Genomic DNA, 12968 nt, shown 5'->3' with positions numbered 1-12968 from the left:
GCCTTCTAGGGGATTCTTCTGTGTGCTAAAGCTTGAGAATCACTGGATTAGTGTTTGCCCCGAAATTCTCAGGTGAATTATTAAGCTATGGGGAGAAGTGGTATCTTTAGAAGACACAAATTGCAGTGGAAGCCACCCAGTTCTGCTATTATCAGAGACTGAAAATGGAATTAATGGCCACCAAAGGAGCTCTATAACCCTTGATTCCCCTGAGGTTAGCTCCTCCCTAGGTATTTGTTTCTAAAATAAATATCCCAAATAAATACCAGAAGCTCATGTGATAGCCAAAGAAAACTCAGTAACCAAAAGAGATTAAAAGCAATTCAGATATTTGCTGGAGATTAGCAGATTCTAACCAGCAGCTCTTTGCCTATTCCTCTGGCTCCCAGTGTTAACACACACATACGATACCTTTCAGGAGTTTCTTGAAACCCTGTGTTCAGCTCCCAGGCAGAACTGTACTCCGAGGCAGCCCTAACAGAGCTTCTGGCTCCCCTGCCCACCTCTTATTTCCTTTTCTCTTTTGTTCCCTCTTATAGGTTTCCTTCTCTTTCCATTGTCTGATAATCAAAGCTGATTCACTTCTTAGACTCCTGAAACCCTTTTTATCTGCATTCTCCATTTGTATAACAAAAGCCCAAGAAATTCATCCAGCAAGTCAGAAGCGTAGATGAAAGAAGCAAAGAGGATAACAAATAGCGTGGAGGACAGGGGGTGTTAGAGAGGAGAAGGGAGTTGGGAGAAATTGGAAGGGGAGGTGAACCATGAGAGACTATGGACTCTGAAAAACAATCTGAGGGGTTTGAAGTGGCGGGGGGTGGGAGGTTGGGGTACCGGGTGGTGGGTATTATGGAGGGCACAGATTGCATGGAGCACTGGGTGTGGTGCAAAAATAATGAATACTGTTTTTCTGAAAATAAATAAATTAATTTATAAAAAATAATTTAAAAAAAGAGGATAAAGATAGTTCTCTTTCTGGTGGAGGAAAGGGATCAAACCCCCCATCTCTGTTGGCTCACTCCCTCTTTGCTCACAGCAAGTAGAGGATTGAATTGGGCCCCTGAGAGCTCTTTCACCTGACATTCCATGATTTGAGATCTCGAACATGCCGTTCATACATTATTAAATTTACTTTTTGGGGATTTTTTTTTGTGCATTGTACACAGGTATGATTAAGCCCTGATTTTAACAGTGTAAGAGTTGATTTATTATTCTCAGAGTGCCTTTAATGGATATGAATTTCATTTTGGAAAAATATCTGGTTGCCAGACAAGAATCTTCTTCAACTGTTAGTGCTATTGGTTTTCATTACAGTCCACTGCATTAAAGCAGTCATCCTAAAGTACAGATGAATGCTGACAGGACCTACTGAGAATTGAGATTTAGTTCCGCATTGAAAGAAATTTAAATAGAAAGTTTAGTGACCCTATGGGATGTAATTGTTTCTGAGACTTTAATTGAAAAATATAAACTAAGAATATGTGATGCTTCCTGGACAAAAACAATACCCTCATGCAAAGATGAAAAAGGTTCTAGATTCTGTCAATTGATTTTCAGTTTAGACTAGGAGGATTGAAATTCAATGAGGTTTCAGGCTTTAACTATTATTTTCTAGCGTATTTTTGCATACACCATTACCCCTTCCTGGAATTTTCACCTTCCTGCCCTTCATTGATTTGAATCTGATCCTGCAGCAGAGTCTAGGAAAAATCACAGTGAATTAAGGGTCAGAGAGATAATGAGAATCCTCCCACTTAATGTGACATTGGGTGGTTCACTTGAATTTCTGAGTCTCCATTTTTTCAATCTCAAAAATAACTCCCCCTAAAAATAATAGCCACTAGTATTTAATGACCATTTATCATAATGGAAAGTTCTTCCTGTACATCAGTTTATGTTATCATAACTGTTGATCATAACATTTATCATTTATTGGGTATTTTTTTCATTCCTTCCCCCCTTTTGAACAAATAGCAGGCATACTTCTTTTTCTTTCAACTTACATTGATTTTTTTTCTCCCCAGTTTTATAAAATATAACAAAGATCTTGAGATTGTGCAACAGATACTTTACAAGGGTATGTATGTATGTACATACATACACACATATATATGATTTTTACATACTCAAATGAACTACATTCGTTCTCATTGTATGGAAACTGCTTTGTTGGAACCAAATACATCATTTGAATATTTGAGAGGAAAAAGTAAAAGCAGTAACTTGGGAGACTTGAATGAAGGCCATAGATGAGATTAATTAGGCTCTGGATTTTATTTTAATTTTTGAAGATTTTATTTATTTATTTTGAGAGGGAAGAGAGAAAAAAGTATGAGCAGGGAGAAGGGCAGAGGGAGAGGGAGAAGCAGATCCCCTGCTGGGCAGAGAGCCCAATGCAGAACTTGATCCCAGGACCCTGTAATCATGACCTGAGGTGAAGACAGATGCTTAACCAACTGAGCCACTCAGATGCTCCAGGCTGTGGATTTTAAATCTTGTTGTGGAGCCCTCCATAATATGGTTTTAATTTTTTTTCTTCTTGCAAAATTGTATTATTGCCATATAATTACCATAACAGTTACCATTTGGGAGTCTAAACTTTGGTGGGTTTTAGTACATTCAAAATATTGTACAACCATCATTACTATTTAAAACTGGAACGTTTCCATCACCCCTAAAAGAAATCCTGCACTCATTAACAGCCTATCATCTCCTTCATTCCTTTTTTTATGACTGAATAATATTTCATTATATGGACATACCGTCTTTTATTTATCCATTCAATAGTGATGGACATTTGGGTTGTTTCTACTTTGTGGCTATTAAGAATAATGCTGCTATGAATATTCATGTATAGTTTCTCCTTCTCTTTTATACCTACCAGCACTTTATTGAGGAGTCTGCTCCCTGGGAACTAAGTGAGAGGAAAGGTATGTGAGCAAGGGAAGGGAAGGAAAGGAAAGGAAAGGAAATAAAAGGTGATGCATCGTCAAGCTGACCAAGGCCTTGCAACTGAACACAGCTGGTGGTGCTTCGATCCCAGGCCATGTCCAGGGAGGTTACGAATCCCAGTGACTCAGAGCAGTAACTGGTAAAAAGAAGGGCAAACAGTTCATCCATTGTCGCCTTCCCTTTTCAGAGTGCATGCCACAGGGCCTTAACTACTTTGTCTTCTGGTCATGTTTCCTGGCCTCTGCAGGACTAGCCTAGTCAATGTCAAGGTGCTAGTGTTCCTTTTCAGCTGGTGCTATGTATGGGCGCTCTTCTGTTGGAGGCAGTGACAGCAGCAGCTTCCGGGGCTTACTGAGTGAGGGAACTACATGAGCCATCACTAAATTCTGCCTGAGAAGCATGACATGTGGTCCTGAGGTCCAGGGTTGGTGAGCCCATGAGGCTGAGGAGTCTAGGACGGTGCATAGTCTGGGTCCCATATACTGAGTGATCAGAAACTGCTGCTTGTTTGCTTTTGGTTGATCAGTGGACTGGGTTTCTGGATATATTGCTGTGAAACAAACTACACCAAGACTGAGCAGTTTATAATGTTGCCTTCTTTCTCAGGGTTCTGTGTGTTGCCTGGGGTTGACTGGGTGGTTTTCACTTGATATCTTTACTGAGGGCCTTTACTGGAGGGCCAAGATGGCACACTCAGAGGCTGACAGTTGGTGGTAGCTCTGCCGGTCGGAGCCTTCCCTGACACCTGCTGTTTAACTTGGCCTTCTCACAGCACAGGGTTGTGTTTTAAGAGGGTGAGTCCCCAGAGCTAACATTCTGTATCCCTTTAAACTATGGGGAACGGAGGCTTCGCAAGTTTAAATAAGTGGGTCATGTCATACAGAGGCCACAAGAGTGATGTCCTTGTCCTGATGCTGTCATAGGAACGTAGGAAATAAGGAAATGTTTGTTTTAATATCCCCTCCAGGCTGGCATACTGTAGGTGCTTGTGAACTCAGCATTTATTAATTTCTTAATATCTACGGAATACTATGCTAGGCCCTCGGGGCTACGGGAAGAAATGGGATGTGGGCCTTTCCCTTAAGAAGCTTGTGGGGGGGCACCTGTGTGGCTCAGTGGGTTAAAGCCTCTGCCCTCGGCTCAGGTCATGTCCTGGGATCGAGCTCCACATCAGGCTCTCTGCTCGGCAGGGAGCCTGCTTCCTCCTCTCTGCCTGCCTCTCTGCCTACTTGTGATCTCTGTCAAATGAATAAATAAAAAATCTTAAAAAAAAAAAAAAAGAAGCTTGTATCCGTGTGTCTGGCTGGTTTAGTTGGTAGAACATGCAATTCTCAGGGTTTAAATTCAAGTCCCACATTGGGTGTAGAGATTACTTAAAAATAAAATTTAAAAAAAGAAAGAAAGAACCTTATATCCTGATAGATGGGCTGGAAAAGGGGGACGGTATGGAGGGTAGAGTTTCCTGTGGTTGAGGACCATGAATGAGAGAGGGACCCCAATTCAAATTAAAGAGGGAAAAGAACTGAGAGAGGTAGAGCACTGATGGAATTCAGAGGAAAGATTTGTTTTAGCCTTTGGGGGAGCATGGGGAGCAGTGGGAAAAGTTGCTTTCCTTTCTTTAGCTTTGTACTCCTTGCCCCAATTCCAGCAATATAACAGCTACATAGATGCTTCAAAATGTTACTGGTTTACATAGACATTACTCTTAAAAATGGGTGGGGTTTTTTTGGAGTTTATTTATTTGAAGAGATCACAAGTAGACAGAGAGGCAGGCAGAAAGTGAGAGGGAATCAGGCTCCCCGCTGAGCAGAGAGCCCAATGCGGGGCTCAATCCCAGGACCCTGGGATCATGATCTGAGCCAAAGGCAGAGGCTTTAAACCACTGAGCCACCCAGGTGCCCTGATAAAAAGGTTTAAGTGCTCTACAAATGGAGAGGTTTTGATCAGTGGGACATAATATTCATGGCCTATTCATTCAGTAAGTATTTGAGTACCATGTACAAGGTACTGGAGATTCAGAGATAAGAGCTTAGAGGGCAAGGGGCAAATGAACAAGCCCAGATCATAGCATGTGGAGAGGAGTGTGGGGTACAGGCAGGTGATCAATCATCTCTCTGCATTCCTTCCATCCCACTTTTTGACACATTCCCCTGGGTTCTGGACATCTGCAGAGGAGCCACAGACAGGGCTCTGTCCTCTAAAGTCAGTTTAGTCTAGAATAACAGTTCTCAAGTTGTGGACTGTGGACCAACAGCATCAGCCTCACCTGGAACTGAGTCAGTGGCTCACCCCAGGCCCACTCTGTTATAAGCTCTGGGGGTGCCATCCAGCAGTAAGAGGTCACCCCATTTACACCTGAGAGGATAACGGTAAGTTACTCCAAGCAGGAGCACATCAGTGAAGAATGAAATCTTATGCTGTTCTATTAACATAAAATAGTTGTTACGCTTACTATCCCTGTTTCATTCTCATTTCCATGGGATGAGTTGTCCAGAAAAAGGCCTCCATTTCAGTAGTGCACGTTACCTGCATGCTGTTGTCCTGGGAAGCATTACTTCATCAGGAATGGGGAAGCTTGGCTCTGACATATGTACCGCTTGTCCTTCTCCTGGGTGGGACACCTCTGGGAGGGTGTCTTTTACTTTCTCTGTCTTTGGTTCTCCTCTAGGGCTTCACCCCAGGACCATATTGGTTTTTTTTTTTTTTTTTAAGATTTTTATTTATTTGAGGGAGAGAGAGAGTGAGAGAGAACATGAGAGGGGAGAAGGTCAGAAGGAGAAGCAGACTCCCCATGAAGCTGGGAGCCTGATGCAGGACGTGATCCCAGGACTCCGGGATCATGACCTGAGCTGAAGGCAGTCACCCAACCAACTGAGCCACCCAGGTGCCCAACCATATTGTTTTTTAATTAAACTTTCTATTTTGAGGTCATTGTAGATTCACATGTACTTATAAGTGATACTATAGAAAGATCCCATGTACCCTTTACCCAATTTCCCCCAATAGTACTAGCTTGCAGCACTAACTGTCCCAGCCAGAGTGGTGATACTGATACAGTCAAGATAGAGGACATTTCCATTACCACAATGATCCTTCATGATGCCCCCCCTTTTTTATTTTTAAGATTTATTTATTTATTTATTTACTTGACGGAGAGAGATCACAAGCAGGCAGAGAGAGAGGAGGAAGCAGGCACCCCGCTGAGCAGAGAGCCGGATGCGGGGCTCGATCCCAGGACTCTAAGATCATGACCTGAGCCGAAGGCAGCGGCTTAACCCACTGAGCCACCCAGGCGCCCCCATGATACCCTTTTATAGCCACCCACTTCGCTTCTGCCCCTCTTCCCTACCCCCTGACAAGCACAGATCTATTCTCCATCTCTTCTCATGGAGTTCAAACATAAAATTGGGTCTCTGGTTTAATAAAAGAGAGACAAAGGTATGCATACAGTATGAGGTAAAATGAAAAAAGGATGATTGGTTGGGTAGGAAAATTAAATACTTGAGGATTTCAGGCCATAGAGAAAGAAGGCTAACTTTAGGAACAAAATTGAGCATTAACCTTTTAAGTATACTGGAAGTCTCTTGGTATTATTAATGTTCATGTATTAATCATGGTCTACCTCGATTCCTCTGGCTGTGTTGCACTCGTGGTAATTAACTGGTTAAGTCCATGGCCCATAACAAATAGGGGTGGTCTGGTTTGTGCCCTACCCTGGGATAAGCCCAGTGCTTCTCAGCAGGGGCTCCTGGAGGATCATGGAAAGTCACAAGATGGAAGTTGGAGATATGAGTTAATTATTTGACTTCTTTTCAAATGGATATTTTAGAAACAGTTGCCTGACTCTTCTTGTAATCAGGAGAGGCCAACACTGTGTTGAGGAATGAGGCCCTGCTTTAGCCTTACTCACCCAGCAAAACTCAACCTCGAGTGAACTATGACATCTTCCTCATCCACACGTGTCCCAGAGCAGCTACATGTGAAGGAAGAGAACCACAGGAGGGAGCTGCCGGACTTCTCTTTCTCTTCCACTGCTATCCAGTAAGGTAGCCAGCCACCAGCCTCATGTGACTCGTGGGTGTCTGAAATGTGGCCAGTGTGCTGAGGAGCTGAACTTTTAATGCATTTAATTTTTAAAGTTTATTTATTTATTTTATTGATCTCTAAATTGTAGTGATCTCTACACCCAGTGTGAGGCTCGAACTCACAATCCGTGCAATCAGGAGTCACAGGCTCTTCCGACTGAGCCAGCCAGGCTCCCCTAATTCCATTTAATTTTGATTATTTTCAACTGAAGTAGCGCACATGGCTCGTGGCTCTGTGTGACAGTACAGGCACTCCAGGTTACCCAGGTTGGACTGTTTGAGTTGCTTCGCCCTCCTTAGTGAGGCCAAAGCAGAATTGCTTTTTGTGGTTGTTCCCAGTATTCTCTGGCTAACCCCCTTTCCCACCCAGCATCGGCCTCTCTAAAACATTTCCAAAGTATCAGTCTGAAGAGGAAGCAGAGATTTACTCTGCCTGGGTAGTGGCCATATCTGCGGCAAGCCAGCCAGTGTGAGGCTCACAGTAGTTCTTACTTGATCCCTAACGAATTGGACTTGGACCTCTCCCCACCTTCGCAGGCTTATTCCAGGGACAAGGGTGGGATTTGTTCCTTGTGTGTGATACTGGATTACAGCTTTTTCTTCACAGGCACTAAGAACAAGCTGTTACGTTTCTTCCTTTGCAGGAGAGCAGTAATTAAGAGTGTGGATGCTGGAGTCGTGTTCTTGGGTAGGAACTGGCTTTTCCACTTTCTGATGGTGTGACTTCAGACAAGTTAATTAACCTCTTAGTGCCTTCCTTTTTGTACCTGTGAGGGTCAAAATAGTACCTACATCATAAAGTGATTGAGCCCAGTAAATCTGAGAAGCGCATTTGATCCATAGTAACTGGGTCACCTCCTAGTGTGATGAAGCACTTGAGGACATCCCTGAGCGACAATGAAGGGAAATTATTTGTAGTTGTGACTCTTACAAGTGCCCACAAGGGGGCAGCCTAAAATCAGGCAGATCCCTGGAACAGAGCAACTTGTGTTTATAAAGCATGTGGGTAATGTGGCCAGTTCCAAATGTGCTTAGCCCTTTTCCCTGTTTTTTTTTCTTCTGTTTGAAGAACACTTTCATTGGTTGTCAGGCTGTACCTCAGGTAGAGGGCTGGCCCATTAATATCTGAAGGGTGGCATGGGCAATACAGAGTAAGGTTCTGGTCCTGCTGGGATGGACAGGTTGCTAGGGGTGCTGACAGAAGCCAGCATCTGTCCAGAGAAGCTAAGCTTCTCTTTGTAACTTTTCACAGAGTAAATTCTAATTAATCAAACTCTTGAGGTAGACACTAGAGCCTGAAGGTGTTTTAGAGAAAAGAAAAACCGGGTTTTGTCTCCCTTCCACCAACTGCATGCTTGCCTTTGAGCATTGTGTGTTCACCTAAGGGGCACTGTTGAGGGGCAGTACCAGGAGCTGGGGTGACCTAGACATACATAAGCCACCTTTGCCTCCATAGCCTCTCTCTCCTCCTAGGGAGACTGAATCAGAGAACTGTGCAGCCAAGCAGAATGAAATTAATCTTCTGCTTACCGTATGGGAACCACAGAGCATCATGAGTTCTGGGGAACTGTGGGGTCTTGAAGGTGGGTGGGGTTTAATAGGTGTTGGGGTGTGGGAGAAGGGGTATTTTGAGCTGGAAGGTGTGTGGAAGAAACACACCTGATGTCAAGTTGGGAAGAGTTTGGGATCTCTTTGGGGTCAGACTCTAGGGAGCCAGGACTGAGCTAAGAAGTTGGGCCTTCAAATTCTTGATGATGTTTATGTTGGTAGTATTGTGGTTAAGAGTTAACTAAAACAAATATGGGTAATGGCTTTTACAGTCCACGTTGATTCTTTAGTACTTCTCTCTTGAACTTTAATATTCCTGATATGTAATCCAGACTTCCAAAATCAGATGCCCATGGGGAGTTGTGACAATCCAGTGTTTATCACATCCATCCTTATCTGCATTCCTGCTGCCTATACCAAGTCCAAGTCTCTGGTCTTTCTCCTGCACAGTTACAGGAACCTTCCCCAAAGGGGTGCAGGTAACTGTGGCAGTAGGGCACACAAAAAGGTCAACATGTGATGCTACCAGAAAGGAGGGCCCAGGGACTATGAAAGTGAGTCTGGTCGTACTAATATAGAAGCTGATTTCTCCTAGATGTTGTGCTGGAACACTATATAAGTAATGCTCATGAATGATTGATTCTGAGTGAGTGCAGTAAATTATTTGTAATCCTAAAATGACCATGAAGATCATTTGATCTTTGATTTAGAAAGCCCTTCATGATCCTGTAGAAGATGGGTGGAGATGTGGAGTTCCTGGGATGTTTCCTAGACATTTTGTGGTGGGGGGAGCTCCCATCTGTTCCGTTTTATTTGTTGTAGATATTTAAATGACAAACAGGAATATATTATCTTTCTTCTTCTTGATTCTAAAATACTAAGATTGACATTGGAGCAAATTTAGCAGAACCAAAATCAAACTTGAGTGTTGCGTTTCTCAGTACTTACCCAAGGAGTTTGTACATGTTGCTTAGCAGTTGGCTCCCTTCAGAAAGTAGAACGTTGATTGTCTGTGTAATAATTGTGTCCACTTTTGTGCTTCTCCTCTCCCCTGGGAACAAGGCTTGGGGAGACATGGTGGGCTTTTCTGCACCCTCCCAGGCCTCCCTGGCACTTTCTGACTCTAGGTCCAGTCTTGGGGACAGAGGGAAAGGGCATGGCTCTCCAGGATTGGCATTGGGGTCACAACAGCACAGCTTGGTGGGTGAGTGTGGAAGTTGTGGTTGGCACCCCTCAGCTCTCAGGGCCTGGCTGCTGACTGCACACGTGTGCGTGTGTGCGTGTGTGCGTGTGTGTGTGTGTGTGGTGGGGAATGGTTAATTAGGGTTCTGTGGGTAAAATGGTGGCTATGGATGATGTATGGTGTGTGGCCAGACCCAGGGTGCGGGACCAGTGGCCCCTGGCACTCAGTAGGTAGGGAAAGAGAGAAGAGTTTTGTTTTGTTTTGGTTTTTTTTTAAGATTTTATTTATTTATTTGACAGAGACACAGTGAGAGAGACCACAACCAGGGGGAGTGGGAGAGGGAGAAACAGCCTCCCCACCGAGCAGAGAGCCTGATGCAGCACTCGATCCCAGGACCCTGGGATCATGACCCAGACTGAAGGCAGACGCTTGTGCCCCAGGGAAGAACTATTTCATCATGTTTTATTTTTTATAGGCATGGATGGATTTTTAAGATCTGATGAGAGACAAAGACTAGCTAAAGAAAGACGAGAAGAAAGAGAAAAATGTCTTGGTAAGTTCTGCCCTTTGGCTGTTTAGGTCCAAGGGAGTAGAGATGTGGTGGTGTCTTTTCTGAAAATCCTTAGAAATTGATGACTGGATGGAAAGAGAGCTAGAATAATTGCTAGATGAACATGGAGCACTGGGGAGCAAATCGACACTTTGGCATGTTCGCAATTGTTATTTAATTCTCAGAATAGTTCATTTACTCACTTAGCAAGCATGGAACCTCTGCTATGTTCTAGATACTCTGCTAAGGGCTCTAGGTAAGATGGTGAATAACAAGAAACTGCTGCCATCTCCTCACTGCCCCCACCTCCTCAGGCAACCACTACGTGCACTCACACAGGCTCTTTCCAGGGCATCTAGAAGGGCCAACCTCAGAACTGAGAAAATTAGCAATTAAGACATTTTCTCTTTTAGGACGGGAAACCCAGTTGAGAAAGGCTTTCTTAGCTCTTGCAAACTATAGATGGATAAGTATGATGTGTTCCTCACAGGATACTGTGATGTAGGTAAATCGTGGTTTCCCCTCTGAATTGACACAAATGAGTTTTCAGGTTCTTCTTGACTGCCCACTGCCAGTTGGTTCACACGCTGTTTTACAGGTAACCCTTCCCTCACACCACCAGGTAGATGGTCCTTAGGAAATGTCTTGAGGGGAATATCATGAGTTTGTGCCCTTGCAATGGTACGTGTACAGTCATTGTGATTTTCACTGGCTCTACTCTTTGAACTCATTGGCCAGCCTAGGGTATGGCTTAGCCATTGTGGTGGCTCTGACTCAGCGATAGCAAGAGCAATTGTGTGCCGTGCACTTTCCATGCATGGCCTCATTTAATCTTTACCACACTGTGAGTTTGCAGACGTAAGGGTCCCCGCCTCACAGCAGAGGAAATCCAGGCAGAGAGATGATGTGGTTCGCATGGCCAGCATCACCCAGGCGGTGGCAGAGATGCCAGAGCCCTTCATCTCAGTCTCTGTGGCCTAGAATCCCACTGGGCTTTTCTGTCTCGCTCTTGTTTCTGCATTTTGGCTAACCCAAATCGCATGGGGTGCTCTGGTAATGATACCTCTCTTCTGCTTTCCTTCCCCCAGCTGCCCGGGAGCAGCAGATCCTGGAGAAACAGAAAAGAGCAAAGCTCCAGTATGAAAAGCAAATTGAAGAGCGATGGCGGAAACTGGAAGAGCAGCGGCAGCGGGAGGACCAGAAGAGGGCAGCTGTGGAGGAGAAGAGGAAGCAGAAGCTCCGGGAGGAGGAGGTAAGCTTCCAGGACCTTCAAGCCATTGCAGCAGCTTCCACACGGCCTGGTGCTCAAGGGCCACTGAGTGGCCTGCGCAGGTCTGGGATGTGAGAGAGTTTACTATTGAGCCTTCTCCCTGGTGCCTCAACCTGCCTTCCCTCGGCAGCAAGACGCAGTCTATTGAAAGCAGCCCTGGACTAAGAATGAAGAGACTTAACCATTCAACTCAGGTGTTAATTTGCTCTGGGAGCTTGAACAAGCCATTTGGCCTGTCTGGGTATTTGCTTGATTTGTTTATCTCTGAAGTGAGGGGTTGAACTTGGCAGTCTCCAGAGCCTGTTCCAGACCTAACCCTCTCTGACTTTGAGACTCAGAGAGGCTGGTGGATAGAGGCCCGGTGACGTAGCCTGCGTGAAGGGCTGGGGAAAGGGAAGTGGGGGCAGAGGGTATCTTGGCCCTCTTACTCACAGCAAACAGTCTGCTTTCAAATACAAACATGCTAGTATATTTAAATTTTAATGCAGTTCCTTGCTTTAATCATCCTTTCTCTACAGTTACCTTTTAAAAAAGAAACAGAATGTTATTACCACTGCAGAGTCCTTTATTACTAAACTTTGAAAATATATTTAGAAAACATATTTGGGTATAGATTTTCTTAACAAATATATTTTTAAGGATGTAATCATAGCCTTGTATCAGGTGATGATCATTTTTTATTCATAAGGTATAATGACTCATCATTTAGGATAAATAGTATAGACGTTTATTCATCACCAGCTCCATAGGATTCAGAGACATTTGTATAGATTTGATATCTTTTCAGATATCTGTATGGTTTATAACTATACATCTTTCACCCCTTCCTCTTTTTTAAATGAAAAAAAAAACACGAATATGTGCACATGTGTGCACACGTGAGCACACACACACACAATTAGACCCATCTTTATCCACAAAGCACTCGTTTAAATGGTCATTGCTTTGTTCCTCTTGGCAAATGAAAGTCATTTCAAGGGTCTTAGCCCCAATTCACCATTGCTGGCTATAGCCTGACAACTCCATGGATTCATCTGCTCTCTCTGCAAATCCCAGCTCTACTCCTGGGCAGTTGGTAGCCAGGAACAAATCACCTAGCTCCTCATAACCGTCTAACTCAGTCCAAAACGGAGGTGGTCATAAGGATGAAAGGAAGTGACTTCTGTAAAAGTTCAGGAAAACACCTTGCACAGAGTAGTGTTCAGAAATGTTAGATTCTGGGGCGACTGGGTGGCCTAGGGGGTTAAGCCTCTGCCTTCAGCTCAGGTCATGATCTCAGGGTCTTGGATTTGAGTCCCACATCAGGCTCTCTGCTCAGCAGGGGGCCCGCTTCTCCCACCCACTCTCCCGCTTCTCTGCCTACTTGTGATCTCTCTCTCT

The 12968-nt window shown here is 44.2% G+C and overlaps 1 protein-coding gene across 20 annotated transcripts in view; it reads left to right on the top strand.

Annotated features, from left to right (window-relative positions):
- MAP7D2 (MAP7 domain containing 2) overlaps positions 1 to 12968 on the top strand; it is a 97070-nt gene that overhangs the window by 42597 nt on the left and 41505 nt on the right. For all 20 annotated transcript variants that reach the window (XM_045089374.1, XM_045089377.1, XM_045089376.1 and 17 more), the window contains exons 2-3: positions 10244 to 10321; positions 11407 to 11570. In XM_045089374.1, coding sequence (XP_044945309.1) covers positions 10244 to 10321; positions 11407 to 11570 — 242 coding nt within the window. The remainder of the gene's footprint in view (positions 1 to 10243; positions 10322 to 11406; positions 11571 to 12968) is intronic.

This window comes from Mustela putorius, unplaced genomic scaffold (assembly GCF_011764305.1).
Source record: "Mustela putorius furo isolate JIRA1106 unplaced genomic scaffold, ASM1176430v1.1 tig00003836_pilon_pilon_pilon, whole genome shotgun sequence".
Classification (NCBI taxonomy): Eukaryota; Metazoa; Chordata; class Mammalia; order Carnivora; family Mustelidae; genus Mustela; species Mustela putorius.
This window is presented reverse-complemented; position numbering and strand designations above follow the sequence as displayed.